The sequence below is a fragment of the Centrocercus urophasianus genome, unplaced genomic scaffold (genome assembly GCF_019232065.1).
Source record: "Centrocercus urophasianus isolate 14NV4802_14NV808 unplaced genomic scaffold, USGS_Curo_1.0 seq_20, whole genome shotgun sequence".
Taxonomy (NCBI): Eukaryota; Metazoa; Chordata; class Aves; order Galliformes; family Phasianidae; genus Centrocercus; species Centrocercus urophasianus.
This window is the reverse complement of record NW_024884756.1, coordinates 20,887,108-20,903,464: the sequence shown is the minus strand read 5'-3', so window position 1 is coordinate 20,903,464 and position 16,357 is coordinate 20,887,108. Positions and strand designations below refer to the sequence as shown.

General features: G+C 37.3%; 1 protein-coding gene across 4 annotated transcripts in view; it reads right to left on the bottom strand.

The window, feature by feature from the left end:
* DPP4 (dipeptidyl peptidase 4) overlaps positions 1-16,115 on the bottom strand; it is a 38,326-nt gene extending 22,211 nt beyond the window's left edge. For all 4 annotated transcript variants that reach the window (XM_042822047.1, XM_042822048.1, XM_042822050.1 and 1 more), the window contains exons 1-10: positions 16,019-16,115; positions 15,855-15,939; positions 8,545-8,643; positions 8,042-8,136; positions 7,845-7,919; positions 5,760-5,812; positions 5,588-5,660; positions 4,363-4,483; positions 3,811-3,971; positions 1,792-1,895 (exon numbers count right to left, since the gene is read on the bottom strand). In XM_042822047.1, coding sequence (XP_042677981.1) covers positions 1,792-1,895; positions 3,811-3,971; positions 4,363-4,483; positions 5,588-5,660; positions 5,760-5,812; positions 7,845-7,919; positions 8,042-8,136; positions 8,545-8,643; positions 15,855-15,939; positions 16,019-16,024 — 872 coding nt within the window. In that variant the 5' untranslated portion in view covers positions 16,025-16,115. The remainder of the gene's footprint in view (positions 1-1,791; positions 1,896-3,810; positions 3,972-4,362; positions 4,484-5,587; positions 5,661-5,759; positions 5,813-7,844; positions 7,920-8,041; positions 8,137-8,544; positions 8,644-15,854; positions 15,940-16,018) is intronic.
* Positions 16,116-16,357: the final 242 nt, after the last annotated feature.

The following is a 16,357-nucleotide window of genomic DNA, read 5'->3' as shown; positions in this document are numbered from 1 at the left end:
AAAGAAGGAAGGAAAGAAGGAAGGAAAGAAGGAAGGAAAGAAGGAAGGAAAGAAGGAAGGAAAGAAGGAAGGAAGACTACAATTACTGCAAAAGGATTAAAAATATATGCCAACTCATTACCAGTCTTTTTCAGGTTTATTTCCAGATTGCAGTTCAAAGATCACATTGTAAAAAGGTAGATCCTTGCATTTATATTTGACTGGGAATTTGGTATGATGTGGAACACCGCTGCTGTCACTGGCTTCAAAAAAGACCATTAATGTTATGAAACCTCTCTGCAAGAGCATGTTGTGTGTTTGTTAAAAATACAGTAGTTTTTCTTGTTTCTTCAAGAGGGGAATTAGCCCTACAGTTTTTGTTCCTTCAAAGATAGGTTAACAGTTTCATATGGACCATCCAGTCAGACAGGATGAACAGTACATGGTTTAAAAAAAAAAAAAAAAAACAAAAAAAACATTTATACTCTACAAAAACCTTTACGAAAGCTTATGACAGAGATAGAGAATACACCTTCAGTTCTCAATATCTTGTGAAAAAGTAAATTAATTTGAAATTAACTCAAAACGTACATTACAGAAATTCTGCACTGCCCTTCCTCATTTGTTGCTTAGAAAGATATTCCTGCAATTACTATCCAGAATCCTCTACTATGAGGACTCCTTATTTTTTTGGGTAAATCATTTTTGACAAGAAACATCCATTGCCTTCATCCTCTTGTTAACCAGCAAGAGTCCTCAATGCCCAGGAAGATAAAAGTGGCATCTGAATGTGGCATAGGCTTCATACTGGCCACTCTCATGCAAAATCAGTAACAAGTTTTGTATACCGTATTAAAGCAGCAGATCAGGGCCATTCTAGATTTGGGGAGATTTCCGTGAAAAATAAAGTGGTAAAGATCAAAATCCATAAAAACATCTATATCTCAGTTAACACAGAGATGTTATACTGCTGTGAGGACAGATATGGAACACCATCAAAATTCCAATCTTTTAGGTCTTCCCTTACAAAATGCAGTTCTGTGCACAAGCTGACAGACCTGTTTTGCTTTTTTTCTGAAGTTTATCAGTATAACCTGTGCATTCATACCCAACATCTTCCTAAGTACAAAACTCTAAAAATAAATAAAGTTGCTACAATAGCATTAAAACAGGAAAAACAAACAAACAAACAACAACAAACCAACATGATGTAGGATACCAAATTCTGTAGGCATGCATTTTGAATCCATTTAGTTGCTCTTTACAGAATACATTTATATCATGTTGTGCATTTTGAGAAATGCAATTTTTCAATTAACTTTGAGAAGGGCTGGTTTTCACTGTATTTCCAAAGAAAACAAACATTTTAAGTATAAATCAGAAGACAACCATGATACCTTGCCTTAGCAAGGAGTCTGCTTCCAATGAAATTAAATCTTCACTTTCCATTAAGGTTTTTTCATGTTCTTCTTCTTCCCAGTGAATTGGAATACATACATTTTAATTTGATTATACCAAAACTTGCTCATATTAAAGTTGTACTGTGAAATGACTTCACCATAGTTAGACTCCACTGAGTGTGATGAGCCAAGAACTTGTCACATTCTGAATATAACATACATGGAATATGCTATCTATATATAATCACTAGGAGGATAATCTCTGAGCAGATTTTCTCTGGTAAATCTTGTTGCTACCAGGGCTGCTCGACTTGGTAAAAGGACAATATACACAGCAGGTAGGGTGGTCACACACAAAAGCTCCTCACTCTCACCAAAAGAAAGATACAAGCATTTAATCAAAATTTCTTACCCTGATTTTATTTCTGCAGGTGGAGAAATTTCAGTAGCGTTAAAATCAGGGAGCATTTGGATATCCACAATGAAGAATTGCACTGTTGGATTTTTAGCTCCTGCCTGAAATAAAATGTTTCATTGTAATTTCAAAGCAAGAATATTCCTGGGGAAAAAAAATAGAGACTGAAATTATAGATGAAGAAATCACTACAGACAGGTATAACCAGCTACCTTCAGACACATGAGAAGACAAGTTCCTAAATGCAATCCTTAGGATTGATACATAAATTACCTTTAGAAAGCATTAGCTATGTATTTCTAGATCCGAAAGGCTACATGTATAACCATCCATAGGCTTTCCTCTACCCGCAGCAGTATTTGACTGCATCTTGCCTCAGATGCTACACAGTATCTAGGAGTGAATCAAATACTGGGAGAAAAGTATAAATATTCTAAATACTCTAACAGGGAGAAAAGTGATTCTTCATGGAAACGAACACCTTGCCTTAAATGATTGTATAACAGCTGCCTATAATGTAATCAAAGCTGTGGCTGCCACATGGACTCCGTTGTTTTTAAACGTAGCACTGATACGTACTAACAGCAAAATTACTTTGTCACAAAGGACTTCTCTAGATCTAGAAATTGAAGCTAGCCAGCTAAATCCTCATGGTAACAGTTAAGCAGCTGTAGCTCACCCATCTGCAGAAATAAGCAATACTCCAAACAGGAAGGGTCTGTAATAAAAGGTGCTATTTAAATTGGCAGTTCGCTCCATGCCTGCTACACCTATGCCTCTTCACAGGTGGCACGCTCAGGGCACAGTCCCTGAGCTTACTGCAGTGAACCCAGCTGCTTACTGTGACCACCAGTGAGAACCTGTACTGGAGCCTCCAAGCAGATAGGCAAAAGCAATGTGATCATGGAAATCAGGGAAGGGTAGGGGGGTGACCTAGCACAGCTGCTGCAAAGAAAGCTGAATTCAGCACAAAGGGGACTGGAGGTTGGCTTTTACTCCAGGTAAGCAGTTTTGTCAGTTGCAATCAGCTGGCTCTACCAGCTGTTCTGCCCCAGCTAATCAAGAATACAAGAATTTTCCTGAGTTGGCCAGACTGGCATAGAGGGAGATACATATATATGTCTGTCCAAGACAGAATGTAAAAACCAAAATAGTGAACAAAAAGATGGGCTTAAGCTGGTTTCAGACTACATATTACTTCAAGGCAAACGGGATGACCAACATTCCAGCAGTGAACCAGTAATAAGAATCCTATTTATATTGTGATTCAGAGGTACAGTGCAATTGTTGTACTCAAAGTGTAATTTGTACTTAAATTTGTCTTACATCTATTGCTGTATCACTCTACTAAATCAAAATCACTGGTAGATTCAAATAACTTCAATAGTTAAATCTAGAGAACACATGGAATAAACTTTTAATCCTCCCTATGTGGTATGTTTGAAAGGACCTGTTGGCAGCATGCTGTACTTCGACATTCACACCATTTATCCCAGTGCTAACAGTGCTGTGAGCAGTGGGCACTCAGTCATGTGGAGGGAAGAAGGATCTGCATGCACTGAAGTTCTCACTTACAGCAAAAACTGAAAGAGCTTCAGGGTGGACAAAGAAATTTTGTCAGTGTTTTCTTCCTCTTCCCAACATAGGAAGCATCCAACAACTAAGAATTACTCGACTGTTTGAAGAAGATTCCGTTTACACAAACACAGTACAGTGCACAAGCCTAACACAATGTGCGTATTGGAAATGCAGTTACTAAAAGGCTCTTTTTATCTCAACGTCTACTTGTCACCTCTCAAAACTTCTGTGATAAAAAAGAAAAACTTTTTTTTTCTTTCCTTTCCCCTAGAGATAATAAATACTTTAACATTGCCAGATGCTGTTGATTTCAGAAAGGGTAATCACAGCAAGCTGTTGAGGAGAGACAGACAATATTTTCATTAGCAGAAACTGATTAAATGAAACTACTCCCTTAATGAAACTGCAGAATAAACATGTTAAATAAATAACACAGACCTTGGGATAAGGGATTCTAATGGTCTTAGGATACTGCAAGGTGTCTTCAGAATAAAAGGAATACTCGACAACAGGAACTTCTGTATCATTAAATGCTGCATATGCCACAAAATTGCCATTTGGAGACCACCACAGAGCAGAATGGCTGCTAAACATTTCCTCTGAAAGAGATGCAAAAGCATTTAATTTGTAATTGATAAATTGGCTCTTATATCTGAAGTAATATTCTTATTAAATTTTTAATAATTTTTTTTTTTAAATTGAAGTTAATATACCAAAGCAGAGAGTGCTTACTGGAGTTCTGAAATAAGAGAAAGACTGGTGCTCATGATCTATTACATGAAGCTAAAACTAATTTCTGTTCCTAGATACCTGCGCTGACCAGGCATAAAGCCCAGACAATGATAAATGCTTCTGCTAAAAATGCAGATTTGCATTAATTTTGAATTTTTCAGTGTAACAGATAAAGCAATTTTAATAAAATCAATATTAAAAAAAAAACAACAAATTTTTACATTGAAATGCAAAGAAAAATGTGCTTGATGTACTTACCTTCATAAACCCAATCTGGTATTCCATTGAAAATTTTATTTTCTTCTCCATTGCTAGTGATTTGCACAGGTGCTGCTGTTGGTGAAGCTTTTATATAAATATTATTATTCCAAACATATGCCTGCAAAATATTATTATGATGACTACTGGAGTAAATCCTATTTCCTCTCTATGCCATATTTAGTGACCTATTTACACATACTACTGATGACAAAAATTGTCCTTTAAATTTGCATTTGTCCAAACTTCATTGATACTTATACATGAATTACTAATACAAATCAAGAGTAACAAACTGAACTTAAGCTGAGATGCCAAAAAATAAAAAATAAAAATCCAACCCTCAGAACAGTTGTTTTAAATGACATTATTATTGCATCAAGAAAAGCTTGCCATTAATTTTCCTTTGAAATACAAGTTTATTTTTGGAGTTGGTTTTTTTTTTTTTACTCATTTGTCCCTCAAGGAAAATCGAGAATATTTTGGTAAAACCTTGATAAATGTCGTGATGTTGCTAACAGATCTCCAAAGATAATGTATCTCTGAGTAAAATGTCTTTGTTTTTTTTCCCCTTAGCGACTGAATATCACATTCTTATTCCAGAGCTTCTCTCTGAGATGCAGCAATTTCTTTTCAACATCCTTTGCATCTATTGCTGGGCTCCATAATCCATGACAAGGAATAAGAATACTTAAACACCATATACTACTGTGATTGCTCTTTAAGTCAGATCCAAAACAGCCTTGCAAACACAGTAGCTATCAAAGCTGTCATGGATTAGGGAGGAGAAAAGGAAAATAAGGACAATATGAAAGAGCACACAAGATGATTTTGTTCCTCTAATCCCTGTTAAAGTCATCCTTAAATAAAACTTCATTGTTCTTATTAAGAGATGAAAACCACAGTGGTGAATGTCTAGACAGCTGCAATGATATTGCAAAGATATGTTGATTTGAAAGAGATGAGCTACTGTTTGCTACTGTAAAAATACTAAGTTCCTGTGCAAAATACTGGGACCATACTGCTTTCAGGAATGTCTTTTCAGCAAAGAACAGAACATGACATAGAGGAAAGTTTGAGTATTTCCAACAGCCATTTTGAAAACTATGTTCAGGTATTTTACCTGGAAGTAGGAAAGCCCCCAAGCCCCTAGGACATAGTTTATGTGAGCTACTCTGTCATGGCTACAGAAGAGGCTGTATAAGTTTAGATTATCTTTACTAACCAGTTTGTGACCAACGGGTGACCAGGATATATATTGTGTGTCATTAGGTAGCAGTGCATCATCTAAGATGGCTCTGGAAATAAAGAAACAAGATACAAATAAAACAAATCAGTAAAATGCCACTTCATTGCAAAATACTATTAAAATTACATCTTGTGCAAAATTTACTAACCTTGCATTGAAATCATAGATGTGATATGAAGCTGTGTAGGAATGCCTCCACAACTGCAAGAGAATTAGTTCAATATTAAGAAAACAAAAATCTCTTACAGCTTCAGTTACCACTGAAACTTCTGAAATCCTCCTCATACTTTCGCTTGAGATAGATGTAACACTATGAACCTGTAAGGGCAGTAATTCTCTGTATGGTTTAAAGGAAAACTGAAGAAACACTGTCCTTCTGTAGTCATCACTTAGTTACTATGACAGAAGCCGATCGCTGATCAAGGACAGAGATACAGAGGCCAGAAATTCTGCAGATTTTCAGAAATTCTTGAAACTTTATGGCAAGACTATCACAGCTATGTACAGTTAATCCTCCTCCTTCTGCCTTCCTGGCACAACTGTTTTCTGCCTCCTTTTCCATGGTGTATTGTTTAACTTGGCATTCTATTTTTCAGTAGTGCTCTCAAGTTCCAGCACTGTTTCTGTAGCAGTTCCTCTAGTTCCAGGACTCATGTTCTCATCCATATTGTCACAGAAATAAAACTTATTTCTCAGAAACCTTCCTCTTGAAACCTATGCCACTGTAGGCACTTATTGAGATAAATATGTCATTTAGATGAGGAGCTGAAGAAGTTTGTTTTAATTCATGGTGTTGATATGCTACAACAGTGTTACCTTCTATGGTAGTTCTTGAAGATTTGTATGAAAATATGAGGATATAAAACAATATCTTAGTACTACACAACCAGATGGTCGTTATATAAGAAGCGTGCACATCTTTGTGATTCATTTTGTTACTCTGTTTTTTTTTGTGATTAAGATTAATAACAACGTAACTTTCAATCATAGTACTATATAAAGGTTAAAAGACTGTTTCAGTATTAAAGTTAAATTTTATGACTACAGCAAATAAAATAGCATAGAATAATAAATCACAAGTGGAGGGGATGTCTAGGGTAGCTGGAAAAGTATAAGACTTTTAATCACCACTAATAATGCAGGAAAAATAATCAATTCTGAACAATTTAGAAAGACAGAAAGTAAATGGCCTAGCTGCACTCAGCAAAGAAGCTGAAACTGTAGAAAAGTGGTGACTGACTTGTGGTGACTGGACTGCAGCTGGAACACTGTGACAGGTGTTCTTGGATTGCTTTGCCAGAACATGTAGAGGGAGCTCAGTAACACAGCCTTTAAGTATTTGTACACAGAGCCTTTTACAAACAAAACATGCAGATCTCTCCGGTAATAAAAACAAAAAGGAATAAAAAAAACAATGAAATTACTAGCTCCTCAGTGCACACTCTGCAGGACAAGTTATCACCTCTATTAGGTTTCTGTTCTCTCCTCTGGAGGCACACAGGTCCAGGGATTCTTGCCAACTGACATACATGTGAGTTGACCTTTGTTACTTTATTCAGCACCAAGCCAAGATGATACACTTACGCTGGGGGCTTTCCAAATACTGAGAGCAGCAAACTAGGACACCTGAGCCCACACCATGTGCAAGAGGATAGCCTATAACCACACAGGACTTTTCTTTCACCTCAGTTTTCAAATCCTGTGTCCTAAAACCTCAGGCCTGCTGCTACAATGCTGTCAGTGTAACATGCTCATACATACATACATACATACATACCATATATATACAAGCATATGCATACATCTGTTCTCACTCACACAACCCCTTGGATGTCACACCCATCTACTCTTCTAGTTCATCTTTCCGGTTAACCCTCCAGCTTCACTCCCCTTGTAGTATCTTTCCAATCACTAAGTTTTAATTTAGCTTCTTCATTCAGTCACAGAATTATAGAACACCCTTCTATAATATAAATACCCTTCTCTTGTAGTTTCCAAGCCTGATGCCTTTACTCAACTCCACTCAACACGGTAATCTTTCCTCCTCCTCCTCCTCCTGTCTGTTAAGACTTCAGTGTTACTATACAGATATCCATCTTATTCTTCTAAATAATTCTCTCAAAATCTTTCAGCCTCTGCAATCTCTACTTGCAACTCTCAGCATCTTCTTGCTCAATTATTTCCAAACCTTTACTTCCCAGTTTCATTCTCAAAAAATTAAGTGCATTTGTACCTTTTCATACTTGTACTGCAGAAGAGCAAACCTCTGGTCAGGGGACAATATAGCTGTTGTTGCCTCATATGTGCTCTGTCAATAAGAGGCAAAGAGAACATGTTAAGCACTAATTTCAGAGAAATGTTCAGGAAGAAAAGGTATTAAATATAAAATCTTCCTCTAAGATTGCACATATTATATATAAGTCAACGTACTAATGTTGTATTTAACAAGACTACTGAGGATGTTCCAGTTTCAGCATCGAAACGTAGAATGTTCCCATTAGGTGTTTCATGGAGATATTGATTTCCTAAAAGAGCAAAAGAGATGCCAATAAACAATAAGTAAAATGCACATCACTCACTTCTTTCTCCCCTATTTCTTGAAGCAGGAAATAAAATTAAAATTCTGGTCAATATTCTGTTTCCAGCTTTTGTAATTAAAGGATGCTTATAGCACTGTTAACAAAATTGGGCTCACATCTTCAACTTTCTGGGACCTTTTTCTCTTGGGGTACTTTTAGCAATAGGAGAACATATTTTGCCACTAACACATATCTACAGAAAAGAATTCACAGCTTTTTGTGCCCTGCACCATTTTGTAATAAAACTATTCAAGCATCTAATGTATTTTTAGGATATGTTAGTCATCTCTGAGTATTGTGTATTTACAGTAGGATATTTTTTTAATACACATGCTAAGTGTAAAAATAAATTACCTGAAATCCATTGCAAATTATGTGTTTTGTACACATAGTCATCGTTCAAGTAATTCTCTAGGGTATATGTTCTTCTTGAATCAGACTCAGGGGTACTTTCTGGAAGAAAGAGAAAGAAGAGAGATTTTGATGCTGATACAACATTTTCCACCACATCTTAATAGTCAGGCTAAGAAGCTAAGTGTCTTTTGCTACTGGCAACTAATGTGCTTTAGCTAACCAGCTATGAACTGCCAGCAGGGAGAAAGCACAAAAAAATCCAACAGTCAGAAAGGAAAAGGATCACAGTGCTACCCGGCTTTCCACTAAGTTATCAAAGTATCACAATGTCTGCTATGACATTAGTGTTTTGACTGCAAAATTAAAACCAAGTACCTGATCTACTATGAAAGGACTAAGTGAAACTGAACCCAGCTAAACTTAGGAGATTTGTCATCAACAACTGTGTGACACAGCCAACATCTATGAAAATATTTCTGTTTTACAGTGCCCTAGCAACTTTTTCCAAGATATAAAAGGTTTCAAAAGTACATTGTACATTTATACACACATAAACATATATATTGAAATTAAGACGTGCAATTCTCTCCCTGATTTCCTTCTGCCTTTTTAAAATAAACAAGGCAACACCAAAAACCACCCTCATATAACCAACACATTCAAGAAGGAAAGCAGTTTTTATTTCAACTTGTATTACCTTTTTTCTTTTTTCTTTTTTTCCCCTTTTTTCCCCCCCAGTTATTAGCAGAACAAATCAAAAAATCCAGGATATAAACAATTGATAAAAACAATGCAACACAGGTGTTTAGACTGATCAGTTGGGATGATAACCCGCCACCATCAATTCTGAGTTTTCCAGTCTGTTCAGATACTTTTAAACAGACAGCCTCTTTTAATATGCAGAAGAAGAAAAAGAGTACAAGGGAGTGAGAACAAAAAAAGCCCACCTCACAAGATTGCTGTGGGGAATCTTTCTGCAAGTTGAAAAAGTGTGACATATGGAACATGACAGGAAGACATTTATATTAGCTACTATGGTTTTACTCTTATTTCCAAACAATAAGTACGTTACTTATATACAGCACAGCCTGGAGAGCCATTGCTGTAGTGAAAGTCAAGAGCCTTAACAGCCAAAGCTTTTAGTCTAACAAAGATTAAGACAATTACTTGCTCATTTCCATCTGAGATTTGGCTATTCTGAAATGTGTCACAAGTCTAGATATTTTGCTTGTTATGTTTCCACGAGAATATTAACTTCTCAGGTTAATTATTCTATATTAACTGAATATTTAATTTGATGGATTATGAACAAGTGTGTATTTGATATTCATGCACAGTTGTCTAGTTGGGAATATCACTTCTCTTCTTCCTAATTGAGTAAGTGTCACTTTCAATTAGAGGGACTTCAGAAAGCAATGAAATTCTCTCTTGAAAAAGGAGGAGCAATTTAAGACAGGTGGCTGTTGAACAGGTTTAGGGATTTTTCCAAACTGCTGAATGTTTTTCCTCCCTGGTGACATCCATATTTTGCTAAGGTCTCATTACTAAAAATCAGGCCACCATTAAGATTTTTTGGCTGTGTGTAAAATTAAAATTTCATTTTCTGTCAACACCTTCCACATAGTAACTGAATATGAAACGCCAAGCTGTACGGGTATAGTCATCAAAGTTTTAGTTGGAATATTTTCTTAGTTTGTGAGATAGAGCACTACGGCTATGTTTTTACTGCATGTATCTTATTCTGCATTTTGCTTCTTTTGATTTAGACTCCATTTAAAACAAAAAACGAACAACAACAATAACAACAAAACACGTTGTACCCCCCCCAAAAAAGCGTCAACTGGGCTTTTTACAAAATGAATTACTTGTTGACATTCAAAAACATATATATATATTCTTCTTTCTCTCTTCCTCAAAGAGATTGTGAAACCTGAATTTTCTCTCATCTCTATTTTTTCTTCTATTTTTCTTTCTTTCCAGACAGGGACTGTTTTTCCGAATTCCAAATGACTTGCTCTTTCTATCTACCCTTAAAACTCCCCCTGAGCAGTACATGTATATTTACCCACTGTCATAGTGATATATTAGAAATATGTACATCTTAATACCTGTTACAATAACAAAAATTTAGAGTAAGACATTCTAGAGAGAAGGCTATTAACCATTTATGTAAGGAATGTTCATACAAAGTTGATAAATAGTATTCTTTCAATTTTGGTGTTTTTCTTAGGTTTTTTTTTGTTTGTTTGTTTGTTTTTTGTTTTGTAAACATGTATCTTCTCAAAGTTTGTTTCTGTAGGTGTAAGGAGTAAAGGAAATAAAAATTCAACTGCTGTGTGAAGTTTGTGCCATGACAAATCATCATATCCAAAATTAAAACTGTTAAAATTACTTTTGGTGAAGGCATTGTTCAAATTTCTATATGCAATGCAAAAGAGCAGGAAAGGATGTAATCAGCCCAAAAGCAAAGGAAACCTGTAAAGCTCTTAATAACGGAAACTTTAGTACACCTTCAGAAGAGAAGCCTGATCCAAGAGAATACCAGCAGGTAAAAACAGTGACATCAGCCAGGGCAGTTCACCCAGCTGTCACCAAGGCTGCGGAGACTTCCCCAGAGAGAGGCAATCATTAACTTTGTAGTTAATAGCTCTGGTAGCTCTCTCCAAGTTGCCACATCTCGTGCAAACTAAGGAAATAGAAGTGTTCTAGACATAGCAACCAACTGTTGGTAAATTTGTTTCTATGCATTACTCAACATTTGAATTAAGGTAGATAATTCAGTTAAATGATAGCTAGAGAAAGCCAAAGACACATAGCAGGAAAACATTTCTATTCTTTGTCTTCACTAAGTAGAATAGCCACATACATCACTGAGAATATGGATTCTGCAATGCAGTGCAAGATGCATGAAAAAAAATGGAGAGACAAACAGTTACAGCAGTCGTATTCAAATGAAAAGAGCGTTTTCTCAGACAAGTACACATTATATTTTCAATGGCCTGATTAATCTACTGTATCTCCCTTGCAACTTTTTAGAGAATTTCATCCATGACTTTGAGTAAAGAAATGTAAAGTGAAATTTGTAGAATTAACTACCGTTCACAGGTTATACATTGTCCTTCTAAGTACATACAAAATAAGATTCTCATCTAAACCTTAATTTTTTAACCCAGACTCAAAGAGATTCTACTTCAAAGATACAATTCTAATCCATAGATTAAAATTCATTTAGGTATTTTCTTGCTTCCTCACTAAACATCCTTAAGCCGAAGGCCTTCCAAAAATTGTGGTAATAAAATATTTCCTATTCCCAAGAAAACTGGGACAGATTACAGCTGCCAGATTCATTCATCTTGTGGCATAGGTCTTCAAATATGAGAGCTGCATATCAGCCAGACACCTTCATATTTTTAAGCATCCTTTTCAGTTGCAAGCAAGGTGTTGACATAGGCAATAGATACTCCTCCACACCATCCAGTTACAAGTCTGCTTAGCACAGGACAGATCACAGATAGGATAAACAGGGTAAGCGTTGATATGTAACCATTCCCAAAGGAACAATGAGAGCTATTTGGAGGCTTTCATTTCATCTTCTTTTCAGTTACACATTAACAAAACTGTCAGGAAGATATGCAACCTCATCTCTTTTGAGTCCTTGAACCAAGAAGCTGTCTCAGCAAACCCAATGACCTTCATTATGAAATCCAGGATGACAAAAAGTCATTGGACTTTTGCAGCCAATAACCCTTATCTCTATTTGTGTTAGCTTTTTCCCAGCCACTAGTAATACCTAACTCATCAGTCAGGTGTCAAACTCATCAAGTCCTCTCAGGCACCTCTGGGTTATTAACCTTCCCAGAACCTGCTGCGCTTTACCAACCAAAGGAGCGGGCACATTACTTTTAACAGAGCACAGGAGACAAGCACATTATCACCTAACAATTACATTTCACCTCATTTTGTCAATATTTTACCCTTGGGGAGTTAAAATCTCCAGTACAGGAACATGGTTTCAGACTAGACTGTTGTACAGCTCTCCACACTGTAGAGATTGTCTGTGGCTTTCTCCTTAGGGCAGCAATCTGCTAAATATAACACAGTCTCCTTTCTACTCAGCACTGACTACTCTTCCTTCTACTCCTGGCCTTCCAGAGCCATAATGACAATACTGTTAGAGAAGAGGAAATGCTGTACAGCCACTGGATGTTTTGAACTGCCTTTTGTATGGAAAATTATAAAAGGAAAAAATGGAAGAAGCAAAAGTAAACAGAAAAAATATTTGAGAGCGGTAAACCATGTTTTTAAATAAATACTCATGCCTTGCAAGGTAAACAGTTGTTACTATATTCACCTCTTAAAGAACTTCTCAAGGCATAACAATGTCTTCATCATCTGACTGCAAATTTGACTTCTGGGTCTCTTTTGGGATTAAACTCTTTGAGGTAAGGTTGTAAAAATACAGGGGCTACTTCAAAAGCACTTCCTATTTTATTATGTAGGTCCATAATGTCAGAAGGAGATGGTTGTGGTATGGCTGTAGAGGTTGAAACTTCTCATCAATATTCCATTACATTTTGTTGTTGTGTGACAGATAGCAGCAGAAGGGTAGTCTGACAAAATGGTGCCTGACATGGAAGTGTGCATGAAGTAAAGATGTTTACGGAGACCAAACAGTGGATGTCAGCACAGTGAGGTGGTGGGCGGTGCATTTCAGTAGTTCAAAGTGAAAGACAAGTCATGTTCCAAATGGCCATGGACAGCTGTCTCACTATGAAATGAAGAGCTCTTGTTCATTGTTGGCAAAAATGCATAACTAATGGTGGTAACTGTGATGAAAAAGTGTTTTGTAGCTGAGAATTTGCTCTATCAATGAGCGCTATGGTGCTCTTTGTATCTGTTGTGATTTCCATAGAAATAAATAAGAGGCATTACTTTTGAAAGGAACTATGAACACACTGCATGGAATTTTGTACTATCACTGTTCTGAGCTGAAGAGCTTAGGGATGCAAATTTATTATGAAGTGTTTAGCATTGCTAAACTGGGGCAAGAGAAGAAACAGAAATAACCTTTCCCTTCTGTGGCTTACCATCTAGCCAATGAGCCTGACTTCCTCTGTAGTGGCAAAATTTCAAGTTCTTTTATAGCACTTAAGCCCATTTATCTAGCTAAATTTTGCATTGCATGACTACTAAACTTATGAAGTACATAGAGGAATGGCAGGGAGAAGGCCAGTGGTAAGAAATTAAAACCCAGTATGTTTATGTATGTGAATAATAATTTTCACCTTCTGCAAAATGCTTGAACCATTGGGATGAAATAAAGATTTGGCAACAATTAAAATTGCTTTTATAAGAGCTGACTTTGATTTCACATTGTCAATTACGTGAGTTGCTGGACCTTCTACCAGTTTTACCTCCTTTCATTCTGAACTCGGTCAAGTCCCTGTACTGACCCAGAAGACATGCTCAGCTGACTTGCATGACCTTAGTTTGTGTGTAAGGGCAACGCAATCAAACTGCCAGTGACTAAGTGTTCTCACCTGTGAAGAGCTAATTATAAGTACACCACCAGTATACTCTAAGCTAACAGAAAACATTGCTTTAACACCGTTCAGTCAAAAATTCAAAGTTCTTGAACTTGCTTTAATTACAGTTTTGTTCAAATATTAAAACCAGCCTGATTTGGGAAGTCAGAACTTCAAATTTGCAGAACAGGACCTCTCCCTCTGTATTTACTTTATCCTTATTTTATTACCTAGGTGCTCTAGTCATCCATTAATTTAAGCCGTGTGTAAGAAGACATGCATTCACACTGCTCTTTTACAATAGACAAAGTAACACAAGCCAGGATGGGTGATATTTTGTAATTCACGCAGCAGAGGTGATTTTTCAATTTTGTTTTTTAATTTCTTTTACTATAAAACTGAATGACAACTCTAAATTGCTGCCTCTTCTCTTGCAAAAGGATTCAACCTACGAAAGAAGACAACCCATCTGATTTTCAGTAATATACAGCATAGCATTACGTGTAGAGAAGCAGTGAGGTAACTTAGAGTAGAACTATTCAGTCCCATGTACCGAATTCTTTGACTAGGCATTGCATTACAATGCACACATGCACCTGGGAAGCTAACAAGACTCTTTCTCTTGCAATTCCCAACTTCTTCAACTTGAAGTCACTTCAGAAATCTGGTGTGTTTTTTTTTTTTTGTTTTTTGTTTTTTGTTTTTTTTTTTTTTTTAAAAAAAAAGATAACTGGCAAAAAGCAGCCCCATCTACCAAAATGAAGCAGCAAAATCTAGCAAAATGAATTATTAGATATTGATGTAAGCTTTTGCTCAGGTAATAAGAAACTCAGATACCTAGACTTCAGATACCCAGACTATGAAAAACTGTTTTCTATTTTGTGATATTCTTAATTACAGAAATGAACTGTAAAATATTTTAATGTAAATTATACCATGTGAACAGTACAATGACGCAAATTTTGCCTCTTTAATAGACTTAAACACTAGAACTTTCTATGCACGTAAACAATTGCTATGTTTAGAAAAAGAAATCAACAACTCTATCTTCTTGCTTTTGGGCAACTATTTTACAAACATAAGGCCACCAAAGGTCTGCTCTACAAAATACTTTGTTTCCTTAGATCCTGACTGCACAGCTGTTAATCATAAAAACATAATGAGGGGGATTAACCTGCAGCTGTGCCCTACCAGCTAGAAGCAATGTGGTGCTGGATGAGGATTTAATGCTGTTTTAGATTAACAATTCAGAGCTGCAATATCAACCTGGAAGGTACAAACTGATCAGAGTCCAAAAACGCATTCCAGATCTTTTCCTACTTTTCTGACCTCTGTAACACAGTGTGTATAATCTCACTCAACAAACATTAATAAACTAGAAGTTGTGCAGACAAAGCAAATTAGAATACAATCTTATTTCTTCAATACACCCTAGAAGTACTGCAATTGGCTTTTTATTGCCGTTTTGCAGATTTTCGGGAAAAAAAGTGCTGAATTTGATGACACGACTAGTAGTTCCTAAATTTGCACAGAAATTAAGTAACTTTTTAATTTCTCCCCTCACAGCCCCCATTCTCCCAGATGAAGCAGCTCCTTGACGAAACACTTTCCAGTTTCAGAGGACTCGTGAGCACCGGCTCTAAAGTACGCTCAAGCACGAACTTTCAACAAAACTTTCCCCCCACAAAGAGTTGGGCTTCACGGCTGCAGACCCCTCAACACCGACCAAGCCCCGGTGGCTGCAGCGGTGCTACCCCCACGTTCCCGGCCCCGCCGGGGACTTACCGCCAGTGAGCAGAGCCAGCGGAACGGCTATCACTGTGATGACAACGGCGACCGCCACGAGTCCCAGCAACCACTTCAGCAGGGTCTGTAAAGAGAAGTCCCGTCAGGACAGCCGCCCATCACCCGATCTGGGCAGCCCAGACCCTTGCCTCTCCCTCACCCACCTTCATGCTGCAGCAGCTCGCAGAACGCGGCGTGCGGCTGCGAGCGGGGCGGGGCGGCTGCTCTGAGCGCTGGAAGGGCTCGCCAACGGCCCGTCTCGAGGCGCTGCCGCCTGCGGGCACGCGGCTGGGGCCGCGCGGGGCGCTTTGCTGCTGGGCCCGGGGACGGTTACCGCCTGCAGCAAGCGAGCGTCGGCAGAGCTCCGCGCGACAGTTGTGCAAGATCTCGTTGCTTCAGCCGGCGCTGCAGCTTCCCGTGCTTTTCTCTTTTCTTTTCTTTTTCTTTTCTTTTTCTTTTCTTTTTCTTTTCTTTTTCTTTTCTTTTTCTTTTCTTTTTCTTTT